Source organism: Aethalodelphis obliquidens, unplaced genomic scaffold (assembly GCF_003676395.1).
Source record: "Aethalodelphis obliquidens isolate GAN/ISIS:26980383/991018 unplaced genomic scaffold, ASM367639v1 scaffold14, whole genome shotgun sequence".
NCBI lineage: Eukaryota > Metazoa > Chordata > Mammalia > Artiodactyla > Delphinidae > Aethalodelphis > Aethalodelphis obliquidens.
In genome coordinates, this window is record NW_020837958.1 from 15,509,465 (window position 1) to 15,526,234 (window position 16,770).

The following is a 16,770-nucleotide window of genomic DNA, read 5'->3' on the forward strand; positions in this document are numbered from 1 at the left end:
TGTTGTACTGCTTAGTGCTCAGTATTCTTCATCTAATTGAGTTAAAATCTGTATATCTAATTTGCAACAAGAAAATAAAACTTTAAGAAAGCAATGAAGTGGTAACTTTATTATAGAATTTTTATGATTAAAAATAAATTAATTTTTCATTTGTAACAAGAGGTAGTTTAATGTAGTACTTGAAAGCACAACCCCTAGACTTAGCCTTGGATTTGAATCTTGACTACCACTTTATATCTACCTGATCTTGGGCAAGCTACTTAACGTCTGTGAGCCTCACATTTCTCGCCTGTAAATTGGAGACTAAAAATACCTCATAGGATTTTTATGAGTATGAAATTATGTTTATTAAGTACTCAGCACAATTCAATAAATGGTAGCTTTTAATATTAGTAATTACTTCTGGAATGTTTTCATTTTTTACTATTTCCAAAGACTTGTGTTAATAAAGTATTTTTATACAAAATAAATTTATATACGTGTTCATTTTGGTTAAATGTTATATTAGGTTGAAGAACTTAATGGAGAAATTAATGAGATTAAAAATGAGTTATCATCACTTAAAGAAACTCATACTAAGTTACAAGAACATTATGATGAATTATGCGATCAGAAAAAGTTTGAGGAAGACAAGAAGTTTCAGGTAAAATTCAAGTATGTTGGGGGTATAAGCTCTTAAAGAAATTAGGACCATCACTGATGATTTTCTCCATGCTTCATATTTTCCGTTTCTCAACTTTAAAAAATTAGTATAAGCGTTTAGTCTGTAATACATTTTTAGTTAATTTTTATGTACAATATGACATAAGGATCAAGGGTCTTTTTTTGGACATGAATTTTCAGTTCTAGCACATACCTTTGTGGAATAGACAATTTTTTCTCGCATTGTGCCTTGGTACTTTCTTTGAAAATCAGTTAACCAAATAAATATATGTGGGTCTATTTCTGCACCCTCTATTATATTCCTTTGATTATATGTCCATCTTTAAGCCAATATAACACTTTCTTTATTAGCGTAACTTTATAAGAAGTCTTAAAATGTGGTAGTATAGGTCCTTCAATTTTGTCCTTTTCCAAAATTGTTTTGGCTATTCTAAGTCCTTTGCGTTTCCATATAGCTTTTGGAATCAGTTTGTCAGTTTCTAAAAGAAAAAGTCTCTGGGGTTTGGACTTGGATTGTGTTGAATGTATAGATTAATTTGCAAAGAATTGACATCATAACATAGAATTCATGAACATGGTATATATCTTTACATTTATTTAGATATTCTTTAATATCCTTCAGAAATGTTTTGTAGTTTTCATTGCATAGGTCTTGCAAGTATTTTGTTAAATTTATCCCAGAATATTTCATATTTTGTGCTCTTACTGTAAATAGTATTTTAAAAATTAATTTTTCTAATTGTTGCTAGTATATAGAATTAAAATTGATTTTTCTACATTGACCTTGTATCTTTTACCTTTTCTTTTTCCTTTTACCTTTTTAATTAACTTATTATAGTAGTAGGGTTTTTTTGGTTGGAGTTTGGAGTTTTCTATATATATGATTATGTCATCTGAGAATTTAAGGCAGATAAATTTTACTTCTTTTTCTGCTCTGTATACATTTTATTTTTTTCCTCAACTTATTGCCCTAGCTAGGACTCTTTAGTACAGTGTTAAATAGAAGTTGTAAGAGTTGACATGCTTGCCTTACTTCTCATCTTAGATGGAGAGTATTTAATCTTTCATCATTTCATATTATGTTAGCCATAGATTTTTTTGTATATGCTCTTTGTCAGATCGAGGAAGTTTCCTTCTATTCCTAGTTCGCTGAGTTTTTATCATGAATGAATTTTTATCATGAGTGGGTATTAAAGTTTGTCATGATTTTTCGGTATCTATTGAGATCATATTTTTTTCTTTATTCTGTTAATGTGTCAGTATTAACCAATTAATTACATTAATTAATTTCTAAATTTACCTTGCATTCCTCGGATATGTACTATCCTTTTTATATATGGCTAGATTTGATTTGCTAATGCTATGTTAGGGGTTTTGAATTGATGAGGAATATTGATATGTAGGTTTTGTTTTTTCTTTGCATTCTTTTGGTCTGTTTTTTTGTATCAGAGTAAAACTGGCCATATAAATTGAGTTGGAATGTGTTCTTTCCTCCTGAAAGAGTATTGTGTAGAACTGGTGTTACTTACTAAATATTATATACAATTCATTGGTGAAGCTATCTAGGCTTTTTCTTTGTGGGAATATTTTTAATAACAAATTTAGTTTTTAAATTATTTATAGGGCTATTCAGAGTCTCAATTTCTTTTTATGTCAGTGTGCAGAAAATAGTTGACATAGCAGGCCTGTGAAAGGCCTCTGAAAGACCTGCTTGTAAGTTTGCCTCTTGACTGGTACCTGGAACTTTGGATTTGGGGAGGGTTCCCACCACTTTCTAACAGACAGGAATGGCTCACTGGGCCTAAACTATTAAGTAGTTTACTTTGAACATCTGCTTTCTTTCTGGGAGTCAGGAGTTTTGGCACATGCTAGGCAGAGAGTGACCAGCAACCAAAAAACTTTGGGCACTGAGTCTCTAATGAGCTTTCTGGTAGACAACAATTTACATTTGTGATCACAATTCATTGCTGTGGGAATTAAGCATGTCCTATGTGACTCCACTAGAAGACTCTTGAAAGAGGTTTGTACATGGTTTCCTGCAGACTTCACCTCTTGTGCCTTTTCCCTTTGCTGATTTTGCTTTATATTCTTTGCTGTTATAAATCTTAGTCAGGAGTACAACTGTATATTGAGTCGTATGAGTCTTCACAGCAAATCACCAAACCTGGGGGTAGACTTGGAGACCTCCAACACAGTCCATTTTGCTAATTTTTCTTTCAAAGAACTTGTTCTTTTCATCTAACTTGTCAATTTATTGGTTATTGGCCTTTCTTCTTTTCTAATATAAGCATTTAAAGCTATTAATTTTCCACTAAGCACTGCTTTAGCTTCATTCTACAAATTCTGATGTGTTGTGTTTTCATTCTTATTCAGTTGAACATATTTTAAAATTTCTCTTGTGAGCTCTTCCTTGACCCATGAATATGAGTTTGACCTATAAGCATGCTGTTTAATTTCCAAATATTTGAGAATTTTCCAAATATATTTCTGTTAATGACTTCAAAGTTAAGTAAGACTTTTATCATTTTAAATATATTAAGACTTGGTTTTTTGCCAAGTATATTGTCTATCTTGGCAAATATTTCATGTACCCTTGAAAAGAATGTGTATTCTGTTGTTGACTGGTAGAATGTTTTATAAATGTCAGGTCAGTTTGGTTGATAATGTTGTTCAAGTCTTCTCTATCCTTACCGATTTTTTTGTGTACTTGTTCTATCAATTAGTGGGAAATCTTTGATTATAACTGTGCATTTGTATTTCTCTTTTCAGTTCTGTCAGTTTTTGCTTCATGTGTGTTTAAGCCCTGTTATTAGGTGTATACACAGTTATAGTTATTATGACTTCCCGATTAATTGACCTTTTTATCATTATGAAATGTCCATCCCTATCCTAGTAATATTATTTTGTCTGATATTAATATAGCTGTTCCATCTTTTATGATTAGTGTTTGCTTTTTTCACCTTACTTGTGTATGAGGGGTAGACCTCACACAGCAAGACATTTTTGAGCTGAGTTGTTAAAAATAACTAAGAATTTTCCAGATAGAGATTTAAATTAGATGGAATAAAGTGAGCAAAGAATCAGAAAAGTGAAATATTGTTATTCAATATGTAAACTAGGTGTTGGTTAGCAAGGCAGTAAGTAGCAGGATAAGAGGTTGAAAAGATAGGCAGAAGACCGACTGTAGAGGGCTATATAGTCCATTCATAGAAATTTGTTCTTGACACTACCATTTGGGGGCTTTTAAACAAGGGGTAAAGTGCTTAGATTACTTTTTTGAAATGTCATTTTGGTGATGATGTGGGTAGACAGTGGGACAAAGCTAAAGGCATGCATTCCAACTTGGAGAACACTGCAATAGTCCAGGCCAGAGATATTGATTGTCATTTTAATATTCATAGCTATAACATAGCTTGAGAGCTATAAATAGCAAGTAATTCCTACATCTGATTGATTATAGAAATGAATATAGACTTGCATTCATAAAAAGTTGATCAGCATTCATTCACTTTCATACTGAAAATAACTTATTCAATCAGATTATAAATCATGTTTTTAAGAAATGTAGACGATATAGATACTTTAAAATAAGAAAGTGAAGATCACCCATAACCCCACCATCCAGAAATAGTGATTGTTAAAATTATGGTATATGACTTCCAGAGTTTTTCTATGTGTGTGTTTGTATAGAAACAGACACACATAGGTATTCATATATATGCATTTTTTAAAAACTAAAATAGATCATACTTTCTCTGATGTTTTGTAGACCACTTTTATTTAGAATTTTCTTTTATTGTGGTAAAAAATATATAACATAAAATTTGCCATTTTAAAGTGGTTAAACTTAAAATTACAATTCAGTTGTACTAATTATGATTTAGTGGCATTAATTACAACTACAATGTTTTGAAATCATCACCGCTATCTATTTCCAAAACTTGCATCATCCCAGACAGAAATTGTGTAACCATAAATCAATAACTTCTGATTTTCCCCTCTCCCCAGGTAACCTCTAATCTACTTTCTGACTCTATGAATTTGTCTAGTCTATATTTTTTATATAAATAGAATTGTACAGTATTTGTCCTCTTTGTCTGGCTTATTTCATTTAGATGATGTTTTCAAAGTTCACTGATGTTGTAGCACTTCATTCCTTTTTATGGCAGAATAATATTCCATTGTATGGATACACTACATTTTGTGTGTCCATTCTTCTGTTTTGGTTTATTTAAAAAATAAATTTATTTATTTAATTAATTTATTTTTGGCTGTGTTGGGTCTTCATTGCTACGTGCGGGCTTTCTCTAGTTGCGGTGAGCAGGGGCTACTCTTTGTTGCGGTGCACAGGCTTCTCATTGTGGTATCTTCTCTTGTTGCAGAGCACAGGCTGTAGGTGCGCAGGCTTCAGTAGTTGCAGTACACGGGCTCAGTAGTTATGGCTCACAGGCTCTAGAGCACAGGCTCAGTAGTTGTGGCACACAGGCTTAGTTGCTCCGTGGCATGTGGGATCTTCCTGGACCAGGGCTCAAACCCGTGTCCCCTGCACTGGCAGGCAGATTCTTAACCACTGCATCACCAGGGAAGCCCCATTCTTCTGTTGATGGACGCTTGGGCTTTCACCTTTTGGCTGTTGTGAACATTAGCATACAACTATCTGTTTGAATCTCTGCTTTTAATTTTTGGAAGGTATATACTGAGGAGTGGCACCAAGTGATTCCCACCTCCTGGTGTTCATGTTCCTTCATAATACCCTCCACTGAGTGTGAGTTGGATTTAGTAACTTGCTTCTAGTTAATAGACTATAGCAGAAGTGATGCAGTGTTACAATTCTTCTGAGATTAGGTTACAAGAAGACTGTGGTTTCTGTGAGAGCGTGGGTGAACACGCTCTCTGTCTCAGTCTGTGTCTGTCTCTCCGCCTCTCTCTCTTTCTGAGCCGTGTAAAGAAGTCCCAGCTATCCTGCCAGAGAGGCCACGTAGTGAAGAGGGGCTCTGGAGGATGAAAGGCCACATAAAAGAGAACTGAGGCACTCCTCCACCCAACAGCCCCCACAGCTGCTAGCCACGGGAGTGAGCCTTCTTAGAAACAGAACCTCCAGCTCCAGTTAAAGTTTCAGACGACAGACAGCTTGACTAGACCCTCATGAGAGACCCGGGTCAGAACCATCAAGCCAAGCCATTCCTAAGTTCCTGACCCATCAAAACTATGGGATAATAAATGTTTGCTGTTATAAACCACCAAATTTGAGGTATTTGTTATATAGCAGTGGATAACTCTTAAAATGGTTGACCCCAGAACAACTCCAGGGTTGGGGCATCAACTCTCGGAGCAGTCAAACATCTGTGTATAACATATAGTTGACCCTTCATATACGCGGTTCCTCCATATCGATGGTTCAGCGTCCACAGTTTCAACCAAGTGCAGATGTGTAGTGCTGTAGTATTTACTATTGAAGAAAACCTGCGTATAATTGGACCTGTGCGGTTCAAAGCCATGTTCAAGGGTCAACTCTGTAAGTATCCTTCTAGGGTTTCACAGTTAATAGGTACTGAAACAGGATTTGAACCTATATTTATCCAACTCCAAAGCTCCTGGTAACCACCATACTATTTTTCTCCATCTCCTTTGCAAACTCCTCCTTTGCAAGGTTCCCTTCCCCTGCCTCTCCCTTGGGGATTTTCATTAGCATTTTATTCTTTATTCTCTTTCTTCTTAAAATATACTCTTTTTTTTCTTTTTCTTGCGGTACACGGGCCTCTCCCGTTGCGGACACGCAGGCTCAGCGGCCATGGCTCACGGACCCAGCCGCTCCGCGGCATGTGGGATCTTCCCGGACCGGGGCACGAACCCGTGTCCCCTGCATCGGCAGGCGGACTCTCAACCACTGCGCCACCAAGGAAGCCCTTAAAATATACTCTTAATCAGTCTTATCAACTTGTATGTCTTCAGCTGCCCTCTATCTGCCAGAGATTTTCAAATCTACATTTCCAGCTCAGTTTTCTCTTAAAAGTTCCAGTTCTATACATCTAAACGTTCATTAGACATCTCCCACCTTTTTGTCTTACTAACTCTTCAAACTCGAGAGATTTAAAAGAAAATTTTTTTATTATTTTTTAAATTTTTTGGCTGCATTGGGTCTTCGATGCCGTAAGCGGGCTTTTCTCTAGTTGCAGTGAGCAGGGGCTACTCCACCTTGCAGTGCGTGGGATTCTCATTGCGGTGGCTTCTCTTGTTGCAGAGCATGGGTTCTAGGGTCGTGGGCTTCAGTAGTTGTGGTGTGTGGGCTCAGTAGTTTGTGGCTCATGGGCTCTAGAGCGCAGGCTCAGTAGTTGTGGTGCACAGGCTCAGTTGCTCCGTGGCATGTGGGATATTCCCGGACAAGGGATGTCCGTGTCCCCTGCATTGGCAGGCAGATTCTTAACCACTGCGCCTCCAGGGAAGTCCCATCAAGAGATTTAAAATGAACTCGTGATATTTCTCTAAAGCTCCTACTCCTGTTTTCTAGCTCAGTAAATAACACCCACCCATCACCTAGGTACCTAATCCAAACTCTGCAAATCAGTCTCGACTCTCCTCTCAGTTTTCATAACCAATCATTCAACAGTTGATATTAGCTTAATAAATAATTCATGAATCTATTCAGGCTTTTCATCTTTGCTGATATCACCTGGACTACTGTGGCATTCTTATGACGCATCTCTCTGCCTCTTGTTGTTTCCCCTTAATTCGGTGTTTTTCAGACTTCTGAGTGCAGCCTGTTAGTGGTACATGGAAATCAGTCTGGTGGTCTCGTGACTGGCATTCCTTTAAAAATGAAATAAAATAATGTAACATAGAAAACATTAGAATGTATCTCATTGAGTTGGTGTTACTTGGTATGCTCATTGTGTTGTAAAACATATTTATTTCTTATTGCAGGTTTTAAACAGTGAAGTTTGGAAAACATTACTCTAATCCATTCTTTATACTGCAGCCAGAATGGTCTTTCCAATCAGCTCATATTAATCACCTTGCCTAAATCCTTCAGTGACTTCTCATTGACTTCCTGGTAGAGTTAGAACTCCTTAGTATGCTATATTGGGCCCTTAACGACCTAGGCCTAGTTCAAGCCTCATTTCTCTCCATGCTTCTCCCAGCATCTAAGCTCAAGCTGAAGTAAATCCCAAGTAGTTCCACGAAGTAAAACTACATGAAGAGACTATAATTTTGTTTGCTTTTAACATCTGTGAATGCCATTTGTTCTCCCTGGAGTGCCTGCTTATCCCCATCTATATTAAAATTGCCTGTCATTTCTTTTACTATCTTCCCCAGTGGACCATAAGTTTTTTGAGGATAGGGACTATATTTTGTTCATCATTGTATCCCAAAGCCTAGTGCAGTGCTTCCATGTAATATGTGCTCAATATTTAGGGGGAATAAAAAGATGTTGAATTGATTCACTATTTTAAAGATACATAAAAATACCAAACACTCAGAACAATTTGCCTGCCATGACTACTTTGCTTTTAATAAAGGAGTAGTTCTTAATATGGTATTATATAATAATGTGGAATGCATGTTTGAAAACATCTAAGGCTCTCCATTTTATTTAAATATGATAGACTATACAAAATGAACTTACAGTGATCTTGTTACAAAGAACAGTATATTAAATTTAGTCAAAAAATCATTTGGCTTTCAAATAGAAATTGCTGGATGGTTGAACTGAAATATAGATTCCACTTTCATTAGCAAAGTTTGTTCAAATGTTTTATACTTTTTAACAGTCTGTTTTTACATTAAAGGAACCTTTTCTATTTTACACTAGAACCTTCCAGAAGTAAATACTGAAATGTCAGTGGAAAAATCAGAAAACACCATCATACAGAAATATAATTCCAGGCAAGAAGTAAGGGAAGAAAATACTGAGAGTTGTTGTTTAGACACTGAATACAGAGAAAAGGAGGAAAAGAAAGAAGCCCCATTTATAGAAGAAATCACTATAGGTGATGAAGGTAACCTAAGGTTACATTGATATTTTCTAATTTTTATATTGATCATTTTAGGGGAATATAAGTTACAGTCTTTGCTTTGAGGACCTAGTAGTATAATTGGAGAAATACTTTTCCATTTGTATGTGTCTTAACAAAAGTACTTGTATGTCTTTTGAGCTATTCTTCAATAGAGTCAATATTAGGGAGAAAAATACATTTTTGCTTTCCCTTCTCATCACTTATTCATTGGCTTTTTGCATTCTGGTTTCTGCCTTCACTGATTTGCCAAGAATGAGCTACCAATAACCTTTTGATGACCAGACTCCAGAGCACTTTTCTTAGTTCAAATGACCTTTCTGTAACCATTGAAAATTTGACTGATTTGTCCATATTGAAAAAGAGTGGTTTAAAGAAGGTAGTTTGAAGTTTGTTCAAACCTAGGCTGAACAACCACTTGGTGGAGATGTTGTAGAGAGAATGATGGATTAAAAAGACCCTTCATGCCCTAAATTTGTAGTCCAGATTATTGTAACTATACTGAAATTTTGAAATCTATGGTTAAAACCCAGATGAATAAAATTAATATCCTAAGTAGATATTCTATATATTTTGCCCAAAAGTATTCCAAATTTTAAAAATATTTACAGGGTAGTGAGTAAGAAAGTGATGATTATTAGTCTTGAAGAAACCAGCTAGCAATTTCTGCATCTATGTAGTAAGAGAAATTACAATATGACCGTTAGAGTAAATTAATTTTTATCTAATCAGCTGTGTGTTTATATGGAATTGTACCGTATGCCCAAAAGGAAGCAACAGACTAGAGAAATAACCTTTTTGTAATGCCCTCAACTTAACTTTTTTAAACCAAAAATACTTTTGCTGTTATGAAATAAAAATTTAGTGTGAATAGAGTCGAACATTTTAGCATGCTTATTAAAGGGAACTCAATATTTATATAAAATTGGTGTCATTATGTTTGTGTAATAGCTGGCCAGTGAAATATTTAAAGCTAAATATGTTTTTATAAAAATAGTTAACATGCATTTTATAAAAGCAGGCTTTTGTGTATAACCCAAAAATTTACTGTGTTCTCATTATAACAGACTTACAACCTTTTGAAAAAAGCCCCAAGAAGAAAATTAATACTATTGTACCTCAGAATGAAAATCAAAATGAAATCTCCCTAAGCAAAACCCTCAGCATAGAAAAAGAATTAATCAGTCAAGGACAAACCTTGGATGTTACTGACTTTACAAAAGTGGTTACTACAGAAATACAAGACAAGGTGGACTTGGAAAAAGATAATGGGTGTACAGAATTTAAATCACCAAATATTTCTTTTTTAGTGGCAGATATATCAATAGAAAGAGAAAAGATATATCCAGAAAGAACTGAAGGATTAGATCATCACCATGCAGATGTACACCTGGGGGTTGAAAATAACAGAACATCATTTAACAGTATTTTAGATGAGATGGCTTGCAATACAAATCATGAAAAAGATGTTTCTGAAGATGAACCATTCAAACAACAATTCAGATTGCTTCCAGGGACTCAAGAAAATGACACGGAGAAGGAAATTACAAATAGTTGCCAAACCAAAGCAGATTTGGATTCATCTCTAGATGTAAAAAGGAATCTTGTCCAGTGTCAGAAATATAATTTGCCGGATTCAAGGAATGTTATGTTAGATGATAAACAATGTAAAATAAGACAAATACAACTGTTAAATAAAAAAAGTGAATGTAGCGTATTGCCATTTAAAGAAATTTCAGATTTTCAGCAAGTTGGTGATGATACTTCAGAGCAACCTGAACTAACTATTCCCTGTGATATAGCAATCAACCACCCCATTTCTTCTGCTGTTTTCAGTGACAATTTGAACGTACTTTTAAAGAATTCAGATAAAAATGTTAATATTATGCCTGTGTTGGTGACACCCAACTCAAGCCCTGTGAAAAGAACTATATATAGGAAAAATGTGAATGATATGCATAACAGTCAAGTTAAGAACTGTTTGGGGTATCTAGAAGACAATGTGACTGTTTCCCATCTTCAGACTAACAATGAGAATGTAGATGCTTCACAAGCCAAAGATATGAAAACTGCTATTCATGTGAAAACTTCCACAGAAATACAGTTTTCCAGTAAAGAGAGTCAGATTGATGAGAATCAGAGAACTGAAGTAAAAAAAAATGACCTCTTCCCTAATGAAAGACAGCATACATTGTTAAATAGTACAGAGAAAACAGAGTCATTAAATGACATTGTTTCAGGAAAAATTTACAGTGAAGGACAGCTGGAAGAATCATGTCCATTTCACATAAAGCCATCTGGAGATTTAGTAAACAGAAGTGGAAGGTCAGCCTTTGATCTTTCAACTTCAGATAAAAAAACTGAGAAAACTCTAGTATATGTGAATTTTTTAGACCCCAGTTCCTGGCCAAAAGTAAATCAAATTGAAAGTCAAACAGTGAGCACTTCAACATCTAGCATTCCTTTGTTGCTGAAGAAGAGACCAATAGGTCTATTAGAAAACAAAAAGATGGTTTCGTTGACACCTTGTAAAAATGTTGGTGTGGATGATGACGGGAAGGATAGCAGACCAGGTAAGAAAATAAGGATTATGTTTTAATTCTTTTAAAATTTGTATTTCTACTTATTGGTAAAAATTTTCCAGATTGTTTAAAATGAAAATTTATTTATGTTACTATATATATATATTTTTTGCCTAAACCCAGAAGACTCCTTATATGTATTGATATATATGTAAAAGTAGGAAAAGTTTTATTTAAATGGAAGTGGACTTATTTTCACCTAAATCTGAGCCAGTATTATCAACATGTACAGAGGTCAATTGCATTTTGGAAATTAAAAAAAAAAAATCCTTTCATTATCAAAGAACTGAAAATAGCAAAAACAGCCACAAGTCTGGGTCATTAATTTTAAATTAGGAACATCTACCTAATCCAAGTCTCTTTTTTTACTTTCTAGAGCAAATGCAGTGAAGTTGTTGATACGACTTCTGCCAGTGTTATGTTTACTCCTTTTCTTTCTATACTAAAAAAAAAAACCCAAAAAACAAAAAACATACCAAAAAAAAACCAAACTTCCTTCTCTCAGAACTGTTTTAGTTTCTCTCCTATGTTGTCACTTTCTTCTCCCAATTTTTTCCCTCTTTCCTTAATTTTTCTATTTTTATCTGTCCCTTCACCAGCACCACAAATCTAGCTTTGTTCTTTTATTTTGCAAGTAATAGTGAGGTGTAACATTAATACCTTTCATATCATTGATATTTATCATTGTTTGAAACACTTTAAATTGAATCCCTTAATAATTATATGCCTGTATCAATACATTCAAATATTAAATAGTTCAGATAGTGGAGACTGTTTTACTCTTTCAAACCACCACATGAAATAACAATGTGCAAGTTTTGCTTTAAAAATCCTCCAGGAAAATGGAGCTCTCTTGCACTGTTGGTGGGAGTGTAAATTGATACAGCCACTATGGAGAACAGTATGGAGGTTCCTTAAAAAACTAAAAATAGAACTACCGTATGACCCAGCAGTCCCACTACCGGGCATATACCCTGAGAAAACCATAATTCTAAAAGAGTCATGTACCACAATGGTCATTGCAGCACTATTTACAATGGCCAGGACATGGAAGCAATCTAAGTGTCCATGAACAGATGAATGGATAAAGATGTGGCATATATATACAATGGAATATTACTCAGCCATAAAAAGAAACAAAATTGAGTTATTTGTAGTGAGGTGGATGGATACAGAGTGAAGTAAGTCAGAAAGAGAAAAACAAATACCGTATGCTAACACATATATATGGAATCTAAAAAAAAAAAATGGTTCTGAAGAACCTAGGGGCAGGACAGGAATAAAGATGCAGACATAGATAATGGACTTGAGGACACAGGGAGGGGGAAGGGTAAGCCGGGACGAAGCGAGAGACGGGCATGGACATATATACACTAACAAATGTAAGATAGCTAGCTAGTAGGAAGCAGCCACATAGCACAGGGAGATCAGCTTGGTGCTTTGTGTCCACCTAGAGGGGTGGGATAGGGAGGGTGGGAGGGAGACGCAAGAGGGAGGAGATATGGGGATATATGTATATGTATAGCAGATACACTTTGTTATACAGCAGCAACTAACACAATGTAAAGCCATTATACTCCAATAAAGATGTTAAAAAAAAAAACCACCAAAGTATAGGAAACTTGGTAAGTTATAACAAAAGAATCTTAAATGGATTGCAGTTTACCTAAAACTTAGATCATTCTTAAAATAATCAGAAACAAAAGATTATAAAACAATTTTTTTAATCCTCCAGAATTAAAAAAAAATAGGGAGAGAGGTAAATGGATGAAATACGTGACTTAATATTGAAGTACTGAAGGTGGGTGATGAGTACATTGATGTTCATACCCTTCATTTTCGTGTATTTGAAAATTTTAATATTGAAGATATTTTAACATAGAGATATACTACATAACATATATAGGTGCTGTATAAATGTAACTTAAAAATAACTATTGTTTAAGAAGTATGATCATGATAAAAATATGTTTATTTTGCTAATAGCAATCTCATAGTTAAAGTTGTTAAGGTTGTCATAGACAGTCTTAGATTTTACGGGAACTTTGCCTGTTTAACAATACGTGTCTAGGCCCAGTGAAGAAATATGGATTACAAGGAAAGCTTTGCATGGCCTTCTGACTTAATAGGCTTCTTTTAAAAAGGAAATTGAGAAAATTTTAAAAAGAAAATGTGGGAATTAAAAGCAAAATAAGTATATCTTGTTTACTGGCATGAATGGAGAAGTAATATAGGGGAAAATAGAAAACACCAAAACACTGTAAAATCTCACTTCACAAACTGTAATTTTCCTGATATAATAAAATGTATTAAACTTCAGATTCCATTAATTTTGTCTGTCAAATGCTGTGGTTAGTTTAATGCTGTTAGTCAATGGACTGGTCTAACATTTACCATTTTCTCACAAGTCCTTTCTTCTAAATTAAATCTCAGTCATATAAATTAGGATGGAAGGAGAGATGACTAAAATTCTATAGAAATTCAACTTGTAAAATACTCAGATTTATAAAACATACTCCTAAATATCTTTTAACCTTACATGTTTCTCTAAATCATTGTTATCTATTTATTAAAGCCCAATGACCCCCTACTAGACAGCCCTTTGTTGGATTTTTTATCATGGCCAATTTCTTTTTAAATATATTTTACAAATCTGACTTTCAGTTGGTTCAGACTTTTCCCTTTGAATTGGTAAGATGTTCACTATATAAATGTTTATATGTGTAGGCAGTGCAGTAACCAGGGGAATAAGGATAACATTTTAAGGTATGTTATATTGCTTTAGAAGATATTCATACCATGTCACTAATTTTAATGTGAAATCAGCAGGTTTTAGAAAGTAGCAATAAAAAAATTGTTTTCTGAAATGAAATGCCTAATGTAAGGGCAAACCCTATGGAAACCAGTGTTCAAACTGAGAAGAAAATAGAAATTGTTACTTTTTAAATACAAAGCATAGGATCAGAAAAAAGTTTAGTCACTAAAATGAGTGCCTGGAGAATAAAATTTAGTTGTCATTTCCTTTTTGTCAACCAGATAGTACCAGCATTAACAGAGTTGCTGACATTTTGAATAACTCGAGTATCCATCCAGATCCCAGGAGAGAGCCCAGTGAAGAGAGGAATGCAATTGCAAAGACTTTTTGTGATTCTTCTTTTCCCACAGAACACGTAAGTCAATTAAAAATATTGCGGAGCAGACCTTAGTGAGCTAATTCTACAGATATGTGTAGAACTGTGTGCATCTGGATGCTTTAAGACCTAACTGATCTTCAAAATAATATCAAGAGGGCAACATGGCACCATTTTTCACAATTAAGTTTGATGGAAAACAGCAGGAAAAAGTCACAGTGTATAAATCAAATAGATATAATCCAGCCTGTTTTGGGAAGGAGAGTGTGAGGTAGTGTATTAAGTACTTATATTTTTTAGTCACCTAAGTTTAGGAATAGTGGCATTTGAGCATTTATTTATTTATTTAAACTATTAAAAAAAATAGTTCACTCATTTGAGCATTTAAAATTTTAATAAAAGATGCCTTTTGGGAAACTATTGCAAAGGAAGAATTTGTCTATTTTAAATTATTTCAATTAAAACACAGTATGTGAAAGGATCAAATATTCATAAATATATCAAGTATGGATATAAATATTAGGCAAAGTATTTGTAGAGATTATTTGGCTCCAAGAGTCCATTTGTCATATGAAAAGCTAGTAACTACAACTGACAGATTTTTGGGGGGGAAAATTTGTAAGTTTTTTAACTTAGTGTGCAAAACTTTAGTGCAAAAAAGACTGTATTAAAAAAAAAAGGCTGTTATTTTTCAAAATCTAAAAAACAATTACAGGTATAACTGCTAAAAGGTAACCTAAAAAGTTTAGGAAAAATGACAAAAAAAAACAACTGCATAGTCACTGTATATTTTAAATTTTAGAGATGCACATTAAACAACTTTTCCTTTAGCACATCTAAAGTGAAAATTATAATACTAACACAGCCTTAACAAGTAATAGGTTCTAACAGTACATTTAATTTCCATTTTTAAATTGGAGAAACCTCAAGATAGCATAACTCTCCCTTTGGGAAAGTTGAAACTAAAATCAGGATCTACCTTTTCCACCTTTGCATAACTGAGCTCAAAAACAAATCGTTTCAGCTTGATGTTCAAGTGTACAATCTTTAAACTATGGTAACTAAAGCGCAGTGGGCCGGGCACTGGGAAATCTAAGTTCTTACCTTGGCTAATTGGATAAGTCATAGAATTAAAGCAAAAGCAAAAAGAAGCTTGAGTATCAAAGCTAGACACCCATTCTAATTGGGTTGAATACTTAATACTTCTAATTGTCCTGTTTCAAACAGTTTAAGGGTATGATGGAACATTTCACATCTCCCTTTCAAGCCCATTTTTATAATAAACCCAATAGGGAAGTTCTTTGTATCTGATTCCTAATGCCTTTTCTGTTAATTAACGTTGTTAAGAATTTATATTTATAGAATTTAAAACTCTTTCGTAGAAGTATTCCCACAACAGTCCTACATCTTTAAAAACAGATGAGGCAGGGCTTCCCTGGTGGCGCTAGTGGTTGGGAGTCCGCCTGCTGACGCAGGGGCCGCGGGTTCGTGCCCCGGTCCGGGAGGATCCCACATGCTGCGGAGTGGCTGCGCCCGTGGGCCATGGCCGCTGAGCCTGCGCGTCTGGAGCCTGTGCTCCACAACGGGAGAGGCCACAATAGTGAGAGGCCCGCATACCGCAAAAAAAAAAAACCAAAAAACAGATGAGGCAGTGACATAAATGTGAAGTAATTTTCCAAACTCAGTAATTTTCCAAAGTCATTAGGAACACAGTCTGCAGTGGACTTTGACTAGGTATCTTGGCTCTTAGTTGCATGCTACATAACCTTCTCAATTTTCATAATATAAAAAATTTCTTCTCAAAATACTGGTGTATGTAAAACACTAAATGTCTGTTTAGCTAAGTGATTATCACTAGGCATCAGGCACTATGCTATGTATCATTGTCCCAGCTGAACCCTGATTACCAATTAACATCTAATGTGGGACAAATTTAAAAGCAGATCACCTCTTGCCTAGTCTACTGAAAATGCTTTGATCCCTGGATTAAATCAGGCCAATCTAGTCTCTTTATGATGCCTGTTTACTTGCTTACATACACTTTTCTAAAATCAGGGGCTGTTGAATGACAGCTGGAGGGCCAAACACAGCCGACTGCTTTGCTTTGCCTGTAGTTCTGTGGCTGCTTTTGTATTGCAATGACAGAATCAAGCAGTTGTGAGACCACTTGGCTCACAAAGCCAAAAAAATTTACTCTGGCTCTTTACAGAAAAAGTTTGCCAACTTCTGTTCCAAATGAAAAGTGAATTTTATGAAGACTTATAGCCAGAAAGGGAATATAAGTTCTTTACATTTTTCAACATATTTTTATGCATACTGTCCACATCAATCCTGTAAAATTCTGGGTAGTTATTATGAGCTAATCCACTTTTCCCCTACAGA

General features: G+C 34.7%; 1 protein-coding gene across 1 annotated transcript in view; it reads left to right on the forward strand.

The window, feature by feature from the left end:
- CCDC73 (coiled-coil domain containing 73) overlaps positions 1 to 16,770 on the forward strand; it is a 105,036-nt gene that overhangs the window by 85,413 nt on the left and 2,853 nt on the right. Inside the window, exons 13-16 of the mRNA XM_027115104.1 lie at positions 509 to 643; positions 8,474 to 8,651; positions 9,743 to 11,248; positions 14,294 to 14,427. Of these exons, the coding sequence (XP_026970905.1) occupies positions 509 to 643; positions 8,474 to 8,651; positions 9,743 to 11,248; positions 14,294 to 14,427 (1,953 nt within the window). The remainder of the gene's footprint in view (positions 1 to 508; positions 644 to 8,473; positions 8,652 to 9,742; positions 11,249 to 14,293; positions 14,428 to 16,770) is intronic.